The 13,013-nt window shown below is 37.9% G+C and overlaps 1 protein-coding gene across 1 annotated transcript in view; it reads right to left on the reverse strand.

The window, feature by feature from the left end:
• Nucleotides 1–12,648, reverse strand: part of bace2 (beta-secretase 2) — a 26,730-nt gene extending 14,082 nt beyond the window's left edge. The window contains exons 1-3 of the mRNA XM_038285546.1: nucleotides 12,071–12,648; nucleotides 3,949–4,037; nucleotides 1,995–2,211 (exon numbers count right to left, since the gene is read on the reverse strand). Of these exons, the coding sequence (XP_038141474.1) occupies nucleotides 1,995–2,211; nucleotides 3,949–4,037; nucleotides 12,071–12,364 (600 nt within the window). The 5' untranslated portion in view covers nucleotides 12,365–12,648. The remainder of the gene's footprint in view (nucleotides 1–1,994; nucleotides 2,212–3,948; nucleotides 4,038–12,070) is intronic.
• Nucleotides 12,649–13,013: the final 365 nt, after the last annotated feature.

The raw sequence follows: 13,013 nt of genomic DNA on the forward strand, positions 1-13,013 counted from the left end.
TCAAAAGTTGGTTTTCAAATGAAGATTTTTTTTTTTAAGTGAATAAAACAATCCAAGCCACTGTAACCCTATATGATAAAGGATAGTTTTTTGAGATTGATATACTAACAAAGAATTTAAATTATGTACTGTATTCTACTCAAATTGATGGCAATAATCTGCCAATTATTGCTTGACAGCAATTGCTTGTGTGTCTGACCAATAGTGTGAATTGCACTAGTGGTCAGACTCTGTGGGAAGAATTCTTGGAAAATCATGATCTACATTCTTTAAATAAGAAGTCTCACCATATGCAATTGCCCAGCTGCAGCTGCACTGGCAGATATTTTAATTTTTTTTAAGTAAAGTTTTCCCAAAAGAATAGTAAAAATCCAACAGAATTGGCTCTTAGTATATAAATCTCAAAAACAAGAACAAAAATACATTTTGAGTAGACCCAAGATTACAAGACTTAGTTAGATGGACACTTTTTTCAGTGCACCTAAAGCTCAAGGTCATTTGGTTTCTGCAGCAAAACAATGATTCAGAGTCCATCAGCAAATCTACCTTTAAATGGAAGGAAAGACACAAAACAAAGGTTTGAAGGACGTAGGTTTAAGCGGTTCAGGTAAGATATGGACTTAAAACTAACTGGGATGCTGTGATACGCCTGTTCATAATATCAAATCTTCCTACATCTACTGTAGATGAAATAAAATACCTCTGCAAAGCAGATAAGGGCAATTTTTCCCCTACAGACTCATTCTCTGAGTGCCGATGTACTAGGGTGTAGGGATATGGATTTTGGCCAGATGTGTTTGTATATATATCTATATATCTATATATATATCTATATATATATATATCTATATATATATATATATATCTATATATATATATATCTATATATATATATATATATATATATATATATATATATATATATATATATATATATATATATATATATATATATATATATATATATAGAGTGTGAATATTGGATAAAAAAAACATTGAAGTTTAACAGGAAGGTTACTCTAAGTTAATTTAACTGCAATTAGAGGGAGAGGGGGTATGAAAATAAGTTCTACTTTTTCATACCCCCTTTCAGACAACTTACATTAGTACATTACTTTAATGATGTCATTTCGATGGATGTATATGCCTACAGGTTTATTTTGGCGGAGGCTTTTGTATCTCTTTATGTTCAGGTGAATTTATTTTGGAAATTGGTGGTTGGTTTGGTTGATGTTAATTAGTCTCTTTTGTGTGTATTTGGTTGATTTATTTATTGTTTTTTGTCAAATTGTCTGAAATAAATTCTTGAATGAATAAAATTAAATGGATTTTTAAATTTTTTTTGTATTAATGCTGGTTATTGCTTCCTGACTTTAACATATGTTTGACGATCTAAAACCTTTAAATGGGATAAAAAAGCATAAAAAGAAGAAATCTATACAAGGGTAAATACTTTTTTCGTCTCATCAAAAAGATGTGAATCAAATCCATTCAGAATCTCCGTATGGAATACAGAGGAAATAAGATTAAACCAATTTGAAAACAAAAGCAAGTTAAAGAGAACAAAGACGTGCATGTCACAGTGGACTGATGTAAATGAATTAGGATAATATATCCATTCTGTTGTCATGTGAAAACATCAATGAAAACATCTAGATATGATCTCAGACTGAAAAGAATGCGTAACCCTAACTAATATGCAGAGCATTACCTCACACAGTCCTGCTTGGCAGATAAAAGGTAATATCAACTAAATCATCTCCATTTGCAAAGCTATTTTATTGCTCTGATGCATATGTGTTTCTTTGACCGCATTTCATGCACTGTCAGGACACTACAGCAGCTTCCGCGGTCTGTTTACTCATGTTGGAGCGGCATGCTAAAGAACAGAAAAGAACATCTGAGCAAAATAAATGTCAGGCTAATATCTCTATTTGGTGGTGTTGTTTTTTTAAAGGTCTTACTGGGTTAAAATTAAAGAGCGTACATCTCACCATTGCCAGCATAGGGTAGGCCAGCCCCAGAATGCCTTGCCAGTTGATCCCAGGCAAAAAGAAGCTGTCAGATGATAGGATGGACGCAATGTTAACAGCGATGGTTCTATTTGGTCCGTTTGGGATGGTGACGAGGTCCGTTCCCAGCTCGCCCTCCCAGTTGCCTTGTGTGTATCTGACAGCTACTAAGCGACTAGTTGACTGGTAGGTAGTGGAGCTGCAGGGACAGGAAGAAGCCGAAGAGTGTGAACAGAAGTGTGCAGGTGTAGAGTACCTTATATTAACATCGTCTGTGTCATAAAAAAGAGGGAACAAAGCTAAAGCATAGATGCATCTCAAGAAATTAGAATATCAAGAATAGGTTTATTTCAGTAATTTAAGAACTGAAGCTCCTACAGATTAACTGCAAAGAGTTTTCTGTTAATTTTGATGAATGCTTCCAAAATTAATTTCCTCAAAAAGTTGAATATAACACAACGTGATCAATTAAATGATTTCCTCCTCCTGACATGGATCTCACCACAGTATGCAAAGTCAATACTTGATTTGTGCTTTTTTTTCATTAATTATGAGACCAATGCTCCTTCTGTTCTGTTGTCTCTTATCGCCACCGTGGTTTCTCTATTTGCCTAAATCCAACACAGTGAAAGGTATGGATTCCTTTGGCAGTGTGGGCAGGCGTCAAGAACTGCAGGAAACCAAAATTAGGACTGTAATAAAGCTCGTTTGCAGAGGAAGCTAAGGTGTGTATACATTTTCCTAGCAGGGAGCATCCTGTGTAGCACCAGAACTATTATGAACTGTGGAAACCAGTGGACTTCTCTAGTCTTCCTGTGGACTCATAATTTCATTAAATGCAAAGTTTAATAAAAATTCAAAGTGAAGTTTTGGTTTAATCCCCTTTATTTTTTAGCTCCGTTGATGGCTCCAATGTCTCTGGTTCAGTAGAGAACCATGTCCTGCTTTAGTCTACAGTGACTATAAAGCTGCGTCTGAATGTCCGTCCTAACATCTAAATCCTTCAATCACTATATAGAGCGGGACTATATAGTGGACTTAATAGTGAACTCAGTTAACTGACTGTTCTGAAAGACTTTTCACTTAACGTTGTTCACATAACGTACCTGCGGCATCTTTGTTATTTGTCGCCGCTATCTGGTAGCGACAGCGGGCCACTATAACAACAAATCCCATGATGCTTTGGAGGAGAGTTCACCTCCCAAAGCATTCCAGGATATATCTGCCTGTCTGGTGACCATGGAAGATCACTACTTTTCCTGGTGCATTGTCGGAAATTTCAAGTCCACTACTTTTTCATCCACTAGACATTCTGACACTCATCTAAAATGGCGTAACTGCTATATAGTGCCCTATATAGCAGTTAGGGCAGAAATTCGGAAACAGCCTAAGTCTTCAGCTCCAGTCTGTGATCATCAAGCCTGCGGTTATCCCTGTGAATTTTCGACTTTTGTACTGGATCTTTTCCTTCCGCTAAACTTTCTATTGCTAGGATACAGCAATCTGAACACCCAGCTCCTCAGGTTGTGGTTTCCTCAGATTCACCCTCTTTGTGAAGTGAGTCAATGACTCTTCTCTCAGCAAGTGCCAAGTCTGTCTTCACCATGACTGTATGGTAATAACATTTCTGCCATAAAATGTTTTTAATTGGTTGGTTATACTTTTCTGAGGAAATTGAATCAGGATTTCTCATTGGCTGAGGGCCAGAATCACAATAAACAAGAGAAATAAAAATCTGGAAAATCCCTACATGTTTAATAATTAAGTATTTCCACTAAATTACTTGAATAACTGAACTTTACACTTAATGAGAAGAATGTTTATTATTTCTGTGAAAATCTCTCTGCACACATTAATGCCAAATTATGATCTACAACTGTAACAATCTAGTTATTTTGGAGAGTATGCAGACATTTCCACACAAAGTGTCACTCACAGCTTAGTGTTGAAGTAGCGAGTAATGTATGGGTGTGGAGCCGAAGCCACAGCAAAGTTGCTGCTGCCTGTGTCCACCAGGATGTTGAGCTGAAACACACAAGGAAGAGTTTGCTTTAACAAACAAAGTTATCAGCTACCCTTCCTTCCTTGTATAAATAACTCACTTGGAAAAAAAACACTGTAAGAAATGACAGCAGAGAAGCAATCAGTCTACAATAGGTTATGCATTTTATTTCATTGAGGGGATTAAATGGATTAAAATTGAAAAAAGAACCCACTGTCTTAGTGGTTACTGTAATGTGACTTCTTCTTTTTGCGGACAGAAAATAAAAGATAAACTTGTCACTTTGCTGGTTGTACCGTCTCCATGATCACAAAAACTGCTGTTAAGCAAAGAGACACATTGTGACATAATTACTTTCTATCTGGTAGACGATCACGACAGCCCTGAGCGGCGGGCATGAACATACGCCCTCGCCAGCCGTTTGGGTATGTGTCATGTGTGGAACGGCAAGCAGCGATGGATATAATTCTGTCTTCCAGGCAAGTTAGCGAGCGAGCATCAGCTAATTAGATAGTGGAGTCCTGTCACCTCCTCGGCTCCATCAACCATCACTGAAAACCACTCCTTGCTATGGGAAGGCCCCACAACCACATGTTAGCTCCCACATCTGTGGAAACTCTGATTCCTTCAACCAGCAGGTGATATCTAAGATCAGCAGTCTTTTACTGTAAGCAGTGGACAAGCAGGAAGTAGCTTAAAATACTAAAAGTGTAGAGGGTGAAGCCAATAACTTCCTCATACTTTGCTTCTAAACCTGTTTAATGAATGCTTCCTCACTGTTAAGCAAAGGTTTGTGTTTAGACATTATGCAATGATATAATAATCAACGTTTTATTTTATTTACTTGTTCTTATAAAGTTTCAATCGGGTTATGAGTTCCTTCTTTCAGAACTTGTTCTGGTCTTTTCACTGTCATCCTAAAATCCCCAGCATCACCTTGTTCACAGCAGGAATCCGTTGCCAAAACAAGCCAAACAAGCCTGGCTGGAAAATACCGTAAACTTGTGAGAAGGGACAGTAAAAGGCACTTTTTCTTGTCTCTGTGTGTCTCTCTCTCTCTCCCACTCTTGTCTCAGCAGCCTGCAGTTGAGCGTTTGCTGCCTAATTGGCAGCGGCTCCATGGTGGCAATGTGCATCTGCTACCTGTTTGTACCAATTAGCAGATGGGAGAGCTCTCCGCAGCCTCTCTCAGCCCGGCTGTGCCACATGTTAACAGATGCAGCAATTAGAGGCTGATTTGAATAGCGCCTCGTTTAACACCACGGCCCTGTAATCACATCATGATTTAGTTAGCATAATACGGAGAGTGTGACCCAATCGTATTGAATTACAGGACATTCTGGCAACAAATAACCAATTGAAACCAAAGTGGATTGAGCTCTGCTGGCGTGAATAACTGATGTAATGGACTCGCTGTAATTATGCCAGAGAGGAAATGTTTATTGGCCATTTTATCTGAGCAGGAATAGCAAAAGGTGGTACAAAATACATACATTTTAAGTATATCTATGTAAAAACAAAATAGGATTTTTTTTACCACTTGAAAAGGAGAAACAGAGGGAGAAAAGACAGAGGAAAAGGAAGAGCAGACTAAAAGAGATCAGGTAAGTACATGAAGAAGGAAGAAAGGACCAAGGCAGACGGAAAGGACAGAAGGTTATGAGATTACCAAATGGATTTAGGAGAACTGCAAATATGTTTATGTTCTTAAAAAATCTTACTTTAAATTCGTCAGCCATACCTGGATGGCAAAAAACAAATTCCGGACTTTTCCTAACTTCTCCAAACTGCATTTACCTGCACAGTTTTTACAGCTTATAATTAACTCGCCTATCAATCCAAAGTAGAGATACGTCCAAATAATGACACTTTAGCACAGCATAAACAGTAATGCAAGATAATTTACTAGAACTGCCATAGAGGTGTTTCCTTTTCACCCTGTTCCTTTGCTCTGTGTATGGAGAAAGTGACATGAAACAGACCTCAAGCAGGAGTCAGTCATCTGGTACATCAGAAAACATATGTGAGGAAATACAAACATCATTGACTGAACTTCACATGGCTGAACTTCCAAAGGATCAGTGCTGGCTGAATTAGCAGGTTACTAAAACTAGTTATTAAAACTAATGTATATCTCCTTTTTCATCATTCTATCAATATTCTCCCACTCTGCAGTATTTGTCAGTTCTATCTCGAACGTTCTGCTCTCTTTGTTTTTTCTCATAGTAGCTTCATCTGGTCTGTGATTCCATCCTGGAGAGAAATATCAGCTGTGCTGCTGCCATCAACACCTTTGTTGATAGATGTTGGAGATTGGCCTGTTTTTCCAGTGAAGTCCTGTTTCTCTGACTGTGCCTGGCTGGATGAGGTCTCGTTCTGTCCTCTGACTTTGGAGCTGTCTCAGAGCGCGTCTGCCTGACTGTGTGTTTCCTGGACGGGGCCGCCTGTGGAGCTGGTTGACAGTTGCCTTTTGTGTCTCTGCATCTCTCTGTATGTCTGCTTCTGTCTCCTTGATCTCCAGTCGTCCTCAGCAGATGGCCGCTCACACCAGAGATGGGGACTCGAGTTTGTGACTCGTACTCGAGTCGCACTTAAGTCGCATATTTAATGACTTCAGACTCGACTTAGACTTGCATTTAAAGGACTTCAGACTCGACTGAGACTCGTGATTTCCGACTTGTGAACAATATTTTATTCCAGTGTAAAAACACTTATTCAAGTGTTTTTTGTTTTACTAACTTGACTGATCGCCGCTCGCCTTACTCGCACACAGAAGAAAACTCAAAGACCCAAACCGTGAAGCACTCAAGTTCAAGTGTTTTATTTATACAAAAAGCCACAGCAAAAGTGGCATAATAAAACAGTCCTTTTCTTCTCCTGATAAAACCTAAAATTCAAGAGTTTTCCTTAAAAATCAGAGGCTGGAAGTTGGGCTCCGCTTGTTCTGCTGCTTCTGGTGCGCGAGTGATCAGCCTGCAGCACTCACTGGCTGATCCACAGACTCTGCGGCGCTCCAGCACTGTTCCACTCCCTGGCGTGCCAAACCCCTTTCCAGACCGATCCAGCTAAAAAGAGAAGCAAGGAGAACGCCAGCATCCACGCGCCAAAACCCCGTCGGAAGATATATGCCTGTTTATGCTTTAAGCGAGGGGGAGCGCTACTTACAGGCGAGGTTCCTCCTCTGCCCTAATACTCCTTACTGCGCCATCAGTGCGCACGGATCCCGCCTGCATCTTCCCCAGCAGCGCGTCCGTCTCCATCACCTGCAGATTCCGTTCTCCTTCTCCTTTCCTTCAGACTCCTTTTATGTCGGCTTTAATCAGCCCTTGCTCACACCTGAGCGCAGCATTACGCAGCGCAATTAATGCACTCCGCCTCCTCAGACAACTACTTCAGTCCAGTGCGCATGGATTGTCACAAGGGAAAAACAAACCAAAACAACCCAACATGCAGGAAAAATTCAAAAGTCTAAAATAAAGGAAAACAATCATATAAAAAAGAAACATCCAAACATGCAAAGCTTAAGAAGAAAATACAAAGAAAAACAAATCATATCTTCCTATCCAAACATGCAAAGCATAAAACTAACATTAAAATGAAAGAAAACCATAAATCATATTTTTCCCTGTGCAACACACTGACGTCACTGACGCGACATCACGTGGACGGCAGGATTGTGATTGTTTTTTTTTCCACAGTCCTCATTTTCAATAAAAGAGCAGACATTTACTGCTAAAACTAGAAAAAGTTGTAACCACAAATGTCAGGAAATACTGTAAGAAAATGTTAAATTTATCTGGAAAAAAATTTTGTGTGTGCTTTTTTTAATTGTATTTTTCATTTAGCAGTTCAAGATAATGATAATTCCATAGATATAATAGCGCCCTTTAAGCTATACCGTCTCCGTGATAGAGATGAAAACACAAGGAGAAACAAGCAAGCACAAAAATTATTGCACTTTTTAAAATTAATCAAGTGATTAGAATTTTTTGTGCGATTAATTGATTATTGCGACTTGAGACTTGACTTGGACTTGAGCTCTCAAGACTTGAGACTTGACTTGGACTTGCAAAAAATGACTTGTGAACATGTCTGGCTCACACTGAGCCTGGTTCTGCTGGAGGTTTCTTGATGTTAAAAGGGAGTTTTTCCTCTCCACTGTTGCTACAAACATGTTTGGTGTGAAGGATTGCCTTCAATGAGTCAATGCATCAGCTGGTTTTCCTTAGATAGAAAGCTTTGAATCATTTTGACTGTATGATCTGGTTGAATTGTCTCTGTAAATCCCAGATGACGTGTTGTGAGTTGGTGCTATAAAAATAAGCTGAAATGAATTGAATTACACCAAAAGTACCACAACATAAAGTAAGCGATCATCTGCTGATATTCACAACTAAAACTCATTATTTCATCCCGTAAATAAACGAGTTTTGGTATTCAAAGACTAATTGACTGAATACAGTCCTTGTCTCATCTGCATATTTTATTCTTTTTAACCAGAGATTGAAATATAGAGAAACCAAGTTGTCTGGTCTTTTGTTTTAAAACCAAATGTAATCATTGACAACAGAAAGAGAAACAGGATAGCCTTTTCCCTCAAATTTAATCCAACATTTTCATCCAAGTGAAAAAGAAGAACTTAAAATATACTACTGTCACACAAAAACATTCCTGTATATCCCCTCTGAGAAGCTGTGCATGTCCAAGAGTTTACAGTTGAGTAAAAGCAGAAAACAACCCACTTTTCTCTCACTTTGCCAATGTGATAATCTGACATGAACCCCTGGTTGATTTGAATTAGGGCTGCAAGAAATTATTATTTTTCTAATTGAATAATCTGTTGATTATTTTTTGATTAATAATTGGATAGCAAATTTTTTTTTTTTTCCCAAAAATAATCCAAGTGAAACTATAACTTCCACTTGAGGAGTTCTGGATACACCATACTGAAAGAGAATTTATTTTTTATCTTAAATGCAAAATGTTTGTATATTTTATTACAATTTTGCTATAATTACTGCTTTAAGTGGGTTGCTCAGCTATAGGCATGTTTTAAAGTCTCTAAACTCAAGTAAAAGATTAATCGATTGCTAAATTAGTTGACAATTATTTCAATAATCGATTAATGAAGATTAATCTGATCAGCCTCCCTTTGATTGCTGCACTTTTCGAAGAAATCTTTAATTCTTTTGACACCATGATAGAAACAATAGTAAACTTTGTAAAATTATATTCAGTATTTCCGACTACACTTCATGAATACATCAGTTATTTTCTGGGAAACCATCATAGTAATAGAGGTAAAGAAATGTTTAAAGTTATGGTTACGAAACTGCAAACTTCTCAATCATCCACTTTCTACAGTTCAAATTATATTAATTAGCTGCCAGAGAAAGAGCTGCATACGGTGGACTAATGTTTTTGCCCCACTGGCAGCTGCTGCTGAGCACTGCCGGACAGCTGGAACAATTTTTCTCCCCTTAGTAGGAAGGATCTAGGCTGCCCAGAAAAATATTTAGTTATGACACAAAGAGGCAGTCATTATGTGTGAACTAAAGAAACGCCACCCATCACTTTAATCAGTGTTATGAAAGAATTAATGATCCGTTTTAAATGAACACAATAACGTTAAATTCCGTAAAAGTTTAAAAAATAATCCACTGGACTTGGTCCAAGTCTAGTGGATTGTTTTTTTAACTTTTACGGAATGACAACGACCTGGATGACTGAGAATCTTCATCAGCAACATGTTAAATATTTCTGCTTGACATGTTTTATGCCGTACTGTCCTGAAGTTTTGGTGTTTTATTAAAGGTTTTCCTTCAGAGAGAAACTCATACAGACGCATGCCTTCACACATGGCCATGCTTTAAATATTTTAATCTCTTTTCATTGTGGCGCCTGCCTATTAAGTGGAGTGTGAAACTATGAGGAACACTCAGAGATTTCTTATGAAAGATTCACATGGCAGTGTTGTAAGCCAGTTTTTTCCCCTCCATCTCTTTGTCTATCTATAACTTCCCTTTTGCCTTTTTATAATTTCAAATCGAGCCCTCTTTTTTTCCTGTAGCATGCTAAAAGAAGCCCTGCAGTAATTTATCATTAGTGCTTGCATAGTTACAATCAAAGCAAAAAGAAAATAATAGTAATTAATTTTAGGATGCTTTCTATTCTTAAATTAATTTTCAAAGCTGTGATTTTTCTTCATGTTTTTGTTCGTTCCTCTGTAGCCCCATAGCAAGGAAAACTGATAAGCCTCTATGAGACAGAGAAACTAAGCTGCACCACCCAGGAGTCTTTAAAGCTCTGATCTGTTTAACTGCAGAGGCCCCGGGGCCAGCAGGTCAGCCTACTAATGAGATAATTCACCTTTGCTTTAAGCTCTGCTTCAAACGCTTCCACTCGAACACAATGGCAAATGGCTGCCACCCTTAAGGCCTCATGTATTCTTAATTCCCCACTCATGCACATTTAGTCCCCCTTAATCATTAATATGATCTTGTTAGGCACTTTATGTTACAAGAGGAATAAAATGACGCCAGGTTACCCCCGGCAAAATTTGTCTTGCACCTCAAAGAAATGGAGTTGGAGGTAGGAATGGCCAATTATTATATCGTTTATGAAGCAATCATGATAGATAATTGTAAAAAAAATTATAACTGATGTTGGAAAACCCTCAAAAATGTTGTTTGGGTTTTTACCCTGGCTGTTTGGACAGGTTTTCCCACCGCGGGTATAATGAAATCTGTATTAAAAGCTATGTTTTCTAGTCATAATATTATTGATAACCATTATTGAACAAACAGCACAGTTTTACAGCACATAATGTATGTGTTGTTGCAGTGAATGGCTACTTATGACAATGGGATTTTTTTATCTTTAAAAGGGGAAATAATCTTTGTTGCAATTTCAGCCATGGGTGACTAATACACAAATAAAAATCGGGGATGGCTATTCATTTATTTTTTAATATTTCTGATTTTATTATTGCTTTTACTTTTATAAAATAAAAAAAGTCACTGAGCTACTATTTAAGGTGTGTCTAACCCACAACTGGCAGTAGGTATGTGACTTTAAATGTTTAGGATGGCTGAAAGGAAGAAAAAACAGCTTTTAGCTTGGGTTGCAATTCAAACAATTTTCAATAGTAAAGTCAAGTAAGAACAGTACTGTAGGAGCTTGTTGCGGAGGTTTTGGTCCAAAGTTTGATTGATTTTTTTTGTTCTTTAAAGGAATCATATACCGTTATTAATAGTTTAAAGTCAGCTGATTTGTTATGCAATGAGATGGCTAATTAGCCTGCAAAATAATCCATAAAGAAATGTGACATTATATCTTATTTTCAGGATTTAAAAACCATTTATGCTCCAGAACAGAATGCACATTGGATGAGTATCGTTTTAATGCATCTGTTACTGCTTATGAAGGTAAACACTATATTTTGCAGCAACAAATTTGACTTTCTGGCTTAATTTGCTGTTTTTCTGAAAAAAAAAGTTGTATTTTTCAGTCATTCTCAAAATAAATCTTGAAATTAAGTACATTTTCATGATTTTTTGGTCAAAACAATTAACAGCTTTTAATCTAAACTGAGAGATTTAAAATAACTTAAGTTGTGGCACTGAACATGCAGTACAATCCCTTATTTATAACCAACTACAGATTAAATTGTGTTTTCTTTTCTTTTTTTTTTTTTACAGCAAATGTCTGCTGGGAGCTATAGTTTTTTTTTTTCTCAGACTGGGGCAGCTCCTTGCTCCATGGGAGCCTCATAATCCCAGTCAGCTGCCTGGAAGGAAACACTCTGGTTCCTCACAGGCAGCATCATGTGAGCTCATGTGAGTTTGGGTCCTTAGAAAATAACAGCTGGTTAGAAAGACTAATAATGAGTCACTTTTCCCTCCTTCATGTGACACAGGAATCATTGTATTTCAAGCATTTTCAATAAAATACAACACTGATTCAATGGAGAGAGAGAGACTGTAGTTGATTAAGTTAAAAGAAAAGATTTAAATGAAACAAAAACAGAAAAGAGTCTGATAATAGACTGCTGTACCTTTTGGCCAGGCGTGCCAATGGACATCTCTATGTAGTAGCCTCTACCTGAGTCCCCCTGTAGATTATTGACCATGTCCAGAAAGTTGACAGTCCCGCTGGGATCAGAGGCCAGAGAGAGGCCGTCTCCATCCGACTTCAGCGCCAGAACCCGGACTGAGGACGAGTTCGCCCCGGATGATAAATTAAACTTCCCCGGGTACATTTTCAACGGGATTGAAAACTGACATTTAAACGCACCAAAGAAGAAGCTGAAAACAAATACCCGAATGGAAACAGAAGCGAAGTTGGCCATGGTTACGGTTGTTTTCTTTTTCTCCGAATGTTAATAACTGAAATAGTTTTTAGAAAAGTTGCTGCGGAAACTTTCTCTCCTGAGGTTGGGGGCTCTGCTGTCATGTCAGGGGAACAGCAGCTGTTTTGTTGTCGCCATCATGGAAACGCAGCCTTCTCTTCGTCATAAACAGACAGAACATCCTCCTAATGTTTGACTGGCGACAAAAAGAAAGCAAAACTTCTCACAGCCGCGACTTTTTCCAAAGGACTTGTGTCCATCCACACCTCCAACCGCGTGAAGTCTGACGTTGTAAAGGCAGTAACTTCCGGTTTGTACTTTCAAAGTAAAATATAAGCCATTTCTGGGGGGAATTATAAGCAGGGGCTTTCTCCCATAATCAGGGCCGGTTCTAGCCCTTTGGTTGCCCTAGGCAAGATTGAGTTTTGCATTAAGCATTCAGAAAAAACTGTAACTTAGCATGGAGTGATGCATAGACAAATACCAGAATAGGTTTCAGTACCTTTTCTTTTTTATTATTTTAAATAATTTATTACACACTCAAAGTTAGGACTGTGCAAAAACACTTTTAACCATCTGTAAGGACACTGTAAAGTATAACTAAAAAACTGGATTGAATCATTGAATGAATTTATTTCAGACAATTAAC

This window comes from Cyprinodon tularosa, unplaced genomic scaffold (assembly GCF_016077235.1).
Source record: "Cyprinodon tularosa strain WSP-4 unplaced genomic scaffold, ASM1607723v1 ctg211, whole genome shotgun sequence".
In the NCBI taxonomy this organism is placed as follows: Eukaryota; Metazoa; Chordata; class Actinopteri; order Cyprinodontiformes; family Cyprinodontidae; genus Cyprinodon; species Cyprinodon tularosa.